This window comes from Pygocentrus nattereri, chromosome 14 (genome assembly GCF_015220715.1).
Source record: "Pygocentrus nattereri isolate fPygNat1 chromosome 14, fPygNat1.pri, whole genome shotgun sequence".
Taxonomy (NCBI): Eukaryota; Metazoa; Chordata; class Actinopteri; order Characiformes; family Serrasalmidae; genus Pygocentrus; species Pygocentrus nattereri.
The window spans coordinates 15,434,001-15,440,000 of record NC_051224.1 but is presented as its reverse complement, the minus strand read 5'-3'; the positions used below and the strand labels follow the sequence as shown (position 1 = coordinate 15,440,000).

The 6,000-nt window shown below is 39.5% G+C and overlaps 1 protein-coding gene across 3 annotated transcripts in view; it reads right to left on the bottom strand.

Annotated features, from left to right (window-relative positions):
• Positions 1–6,000, bottom strand: part of znf385c (zinc finger protein 385C) — a 151,745-nt gene that overhangs the window by 96,816 nt on the left and 48,929 nt on the right. For all 3 annotated transcript variants that reach the window (XM_017721222.2, XM_017721223.2, XM_017721224.2), the window contains exon 2: positions 4,202–4,441. In XM_017721222.2, coding sequence (XP_017576711.1) covers positions 4,202–4,441 — 240 coding nt within the window. The remainder of the gene's footprint in view (positions 1–4,201; positions 4,442–6,000) is intronic.

Here is a 6,000-nt window from a genome sequence, read left to right as displayed (position 1 = left end):
CAGTGAACACAGTTTTCACCAGCTTCCAATGAGAGCAAGAGTGCCTACATGTTCCAATCAATGAGTGTATATGTCATATCTTGTATATCAAATATACAATTAAAGATTCCAACTCCTCCATGATTGTATTATTACAGTGGGGAAAAAAAGTATTTAGTCAGCCACCAATTGTGCAAGTTCTCCCACTTAAAATGATTAGAGAGGCCTGTAATTGACATCATAGGTAGACCTCAACTATAAAAAATTCAGAAAATCACATTGTCTGATTTTTAAAGAATTTATTTACAAATAATGGTGGAAAATAAGTATTTGGTCACTAACAAACAAGCAAGATTTCTGGCTGTCAGAGACCTGTAACTTCTTTAAGAGGCTTCTTTGTCCTCCATTCATTACCTGTATTAATGGCACCTGTTTGACCTTGTTATCTGTATAAAAGACACCTGCCCACAACCTCAAACAGTCACACTCCAAACTCCACTATGGTGAAGACCAAAGAGCTGTTGAAGGACACCAGAAACAAGATTGTAGACCTGCACCAGGCTGGGAAGACTGAATCTGCAATAGGCAAGCAGCTTGGTGTGAAGAAATCTACTGTGGGAGCAATAATCAGAAAATGGAAGACCTACAAGACCACTGCTAATCTCCCTCAATCAGAGGCTCCACGCAAGATCTCAGCCCGTGGGGTCAAAATGATCACAAGAACGGTGAGCAGAAATCCCAGAACCACACGGGGGGACCTAGGCTGAATGACCTGCAGAAAGCTGGGACCAACATTACAAAGGCTACTGTCAGTAGCACACTATGCCGCCAGGGACTCAGATCTTGCAGTGCCAGACGGGCACTTCAAACTTCAGACGAGCATGTCTGAAGTTTGCAAGAGAGCATTTGGATGTTCCGGAAGAGTATTGGGAGAATGTCATATGGTCAGATGAAACCAAAGTAGAACTGTTTGGTACAAACATAACTCGTCGTGTTTGGAGGAGAGTGAATGCTGACTTGCATCCAAAGAACACCATACCAACTGTGAAGCATGGGGGTGGCAACATCATGCTTTGGGGCTGTTTCTCTGCAAAGGGACCAGGACGACTGGTCCGTGTACATGAAAGAATGAATGGGGCCATGAATTGTGAGATTTTGAGTGCAAACCTCCTTCCATCGGTAAGGGCATTGAAGATGAAACGTGGCTGGGTCTTTCAGCATGACAATGATACCAAGCACACTGCCAGGGCAACAAAGGAGTGGCTTCGTAAGAAGCATTTCAAGGTCCTGGAGTGGCCTAGCCAGTCTCCAGATCTCAACCCCATAGAAAACCTTTGGAGGGAGTTGAAAGTCCGTGTTGCCTGCTGACAGCCCCAAAATATCACTGCTCTGCATGGAGGAATGGGCCAACATACCAGCAGCGGTGTGTGCCAACCTTGTAAAGACTTACAGAAAACGTTTGACCTCTGTCATTGCCAACAAAGAATATATAACAAAGTATTGAGATGAACTTTTGTTATTGACCAAATACTTATTTTCCACCATTATTTGCAAATAAATTCTTTAAAAATCAGACAATGTGATTTTCTAATTTTTTTTTCTCATTTTGTCTCTCATAGTTGAGGTCTACCTATGATGTCAATTACAGGCCTCGCTCATCTTTTTAAGTGGAAGAACTTGCACAATTGGTGACTGACTAACTACTTTTTTTCCCCACTGTATATATCGATAACTGATCTGTGTATGCATCTATTTTTATATGCATATAAAGATATATTTAATCAGTTGAGGGAAATAATCTAATACTGAACTGTAAATATTTTGCAGTATCCTTGTGATGTCATTCTCTCACTGATGCTAATAAAACCCTTTCAGTCCCCACTAATGTGGAAGTGAAGGGGTGAATGTATTTGGGGTAAGGTTGAGGACAGTGATATGGATGGTTGTTCAGATTATTTAGAAATGCTGAGCCATGCTGGTCTATTGTTTAATGAGCATTAGAAAGTCTCAGGCTGCATAGAGAAGCAGTGAGTCAGGGTGAAGCAAACAGAGTCAGGTAAGAGAGACCAGGTCTGCATACTGAACAACTTACTGTGCTACATGATGTGTGTCCTCTGTTGTTAATGCTCCCAGCACCACTGTTTGCTCACAGGGAGGGCTGCCTACCTTCATTTAACTCCAATCATGATGTCTTACAGCAGCCAAAAGGCCTAATCAATGATCTTTTGTGTCCTTGGGTGGATGGTGGGGTGTTCACACATACACATACACACACACACACACACACACACACACACACACAGAGACACATCCACTTTAAGAGGCCGTCAGTGTGGGAGCTGCTGTAGCCTGCTTTCGCAGGGGGGCGTCACCATGCCGAGCGTTTCCGTGGTGAGCATGTTCCGTTGCTATGTAATTATGGTCCATTCGTATGAGAGCTTGCACCTGAAGTGGGTCTGACTGCTGTGCGCGCTGCGTGTGTGTGTGCATTTGTGTTTGTGTGTGTCTGTGTCAGAATATAAAGTAACCAAGCCATTTCAAGCCATAAGAATGAATATATGGGCGATTGTGAGCATTACATGTATTGGCTTGTATAGTGCATGCAGTTAAAATCCTTCACAGAACATAGTGCTAATTATAATACTTTAGTGTTTCACTACATGTACAAATACAAAGAATCAAGAAGTATCAAGTAAGCTTAGACCACTGAATGAACAACTGTTTGACCAATACTTAAAATAAACGTAAGGTAAACGTGCAGGTGTTTAATTTCACAGACACTGCTTGTATAATCTCCAAAAAGGAGCACTCTGGATCATACACACACAAGCCCAATGTCACCATGTCCAATGCCAAGCGTTGGCTAGGGGGTATAAAGCCCCCCAGCACTGAGCTGTGGAGCAGTGGAATTACATTCTCTGGAGTGATGCAGCTCCATCTTATACCTCTGGGATGTGCTGGAGTGACATTTGTGATCAAGAACTGAGCAACATCAGTACCTGACCTCACTAATGCTGATGTGGCCAAACACAATCAAATCCTCACAGCATCTAGCAATATCTCTACTCTTTTCAAAAGAGTAGAGGCTGTTACTGCAGCAAAGGGATGACAAACTCTCTATTAATACCCTTGTGTGATGAGCAAGTGTCTATAAACCTTTGGACACATAATGTATTTTTAATGGCTGTGAATGTGGCTGGATCAATTTTCAAAACCAGATCTATCCACTTTATAATTAATTGATACTCAAGTGGCATCTTTACATGCATGGATAATGATTAATCACCTATTAATGATAGTCAATTGTCAAACGCATTTGACAAAACGGCATTCCTAGTTAAAACTTAAATTAAATTTATGGATGACGACACCACTGGCCTATCAGAGCTCCTAAAATCAAAAATACAAGCTCAAGGCAAGAACCACAGCATCTGACCCATATGACTGTTCCCCACTGTGCCATTCTACCTTTGCTTGATTTCCTCTCTCATTCACTCCCTCATCAGTTCACCTTTACATACAGCAGCAGGATGGATTCATCTGCAATCAGCGAGGAGCAAAACCAGAGACTTATTTTCATAGCAGACTGTGCAAATCATAAGAAAAAATTAACGCCTATATTCAACTTTTACATATTATATAAATTGGTTGAAATCCTAGGTTGAAATGTAGAGAACAGACTGTTCAGTTCTGACTGAAATCCTAAGGCACATTGAAAAATTAAACTTGAGGCACTCTCCTTGTTTGTGAATGGGGTGTTGTATGTAAATGTGTTCACAGTTGTGACATCACAACCATGATGATGTCTAAATGGATCATTTTGTACAGCTTTGTTTCCACATATGGACCGTATGAACTGGAAAGCAAATGTTACATTTTTAAACTTTAACAATGTTTACACAGTATATCATACTAATCCATTAATCTATATATTCCGTTATACAGCTCCCTTAAAACTAGTACAACTGAATGCCACAGTGAAACATGAAACCACACCAGGAGATATAAAGCCTCAACCAGGAATGGCCTGAGGTGAGGTTCAGAAATACCAAAAGCACACCTACTAAAACCAACAGTTAGTACAGTAACTGTTACTAAACTCGGCATCAGGCCTGAAGATTTCACAGTGCTGCTCTAGCCATAACTAACTAAGCATCAGCATAGAAGAAGTTAGCAAGAACACAGCAGCAATTGATTTAACAATGCACACAAGTTTTCCTACCTGTGCTCCCACTTTTTGACTGTTTCAGTCTCTTTTGGTGAGTTTTGCCATTGTAGTGTATCTGTGCTTGTGCAGCAGAGTTGAGCTGAATGTTACACACTTCGCAAAGTGTGTACAATCTATGTTTCCGCTCCCGTTTCGGACGAACTTCTGCGAGTCCTGTAAACTCTGCACCATCAAGTGCAGTTTCGTCACTCAAAGCCACGCCTCCATCAAGTGGACTGCTCATATGTTTCATTCCTGAGATAAAGGATGACAGACACACACACAGAAGGAAAGAGAAGCAAAGGAGTTTCAGATGCTAAATTGTTACATTAAAATGTGCATTGCATTATTAAACAAACACGATGAAATTCTATCGTATGCATATTTTCACTTTATATTCAAGCAGACAAGTGCATTCATAGCTGCAGTGGTGGGCATGGCGAATTAAGAGGTTCACCTACTAAGAACATTCATATAAATGAACACGGGCACGGCTTCCTAATTAAATGACACCAGAACTTCCACTCAAAATAGCCATTAAGTATGAGTTATTCATTTTCAGTATCAGAAAAAAAGCCGGAAACATATTTAACAGAAAATTATACAGAAGCACCCAAACACTAAGTATTACATAAATAATTAATATCAATATTTAAATTTGTCTTTTTACTTTTGTGCAACATACTGACACTTTAACTCTTCCTTCAATTTTAACCCCACAGTTACAGCTGAGACTTCCCAACAAAAGATATTCCCAAAGATCTCATTGACCATGTTTCCCCTTCATACAGGCACTAACATACCCACACAAGCAGCTACCCAACTCATCTCAACTGTCTAACACAATTCTCTCTCATCTGCACCTAAAATGGCTAAAGAATTTCTGATGAGATTATATATAAGAACATCCACTAAGGATTATCAGAAAAAGCCAAAAGAAAAAGGAAATTAAGCCAAAAATTAAATAAATTATATACACACACACACACACACACACACACACACACACACATATATATATAAAATGTGGGACACTTTGCAAGGGTATAGGAACTGGTAGATCATCAGATAAGCTGCATTTTTTCTATTTGAGAGGGGAAAAAAAAACAAATTTCATTCTTGTTTCTAATTCACAAGTGTTTCGGTTCATCCTTCTACAGTGAGAAGACAACATTATGGGTTGTGTGGGAAATAAACAATAGGAATATTTGCACCAGTACACCAAAACTGGACACCTGAGACGTAGAGTACAGTCCGTTTTATGGACTGATGGGTCTATATTTGTAATAAAGTATTCTTGAATCGGAAGAAGCAGAAAATACAACCAGCCTCTAGGACTGAACTTTGATGATGTGGAAAAACATCCCTGCACATTGCTTGAAAAAATGTTAAGTAAGTCTCCTGAAAAGAATGGAAACTGTAATAAAGACAGACAGACAGACAGATACAGATAGACAGATAGAATTTTATTGATTAATATTGGGAAAATGCACTGTTACAGTAGCAACACATAATTGCACATAAACCTGGATACATTATGCAGAAATAAAAACAGAAATAAAAATAGACATAAGTCAGGCAGAAATTAAAAATAGACACAAGTCAAAGTATGATAGAACAGGAATAAAAGTATATACATTTGCATATTTACATAGCATAGGCAGATTTGTTGTATTTACATGAGAGCAGGTATTGCAAGTGGTATGAGGTAGTTACAATACCATGAGTGTAAACATTACTAGGAGTAACATCACTATTTACAGTTTAAAGTCTGCAGTGAAAGTGTTATAACAGTAGCAGTTATGATATATTGC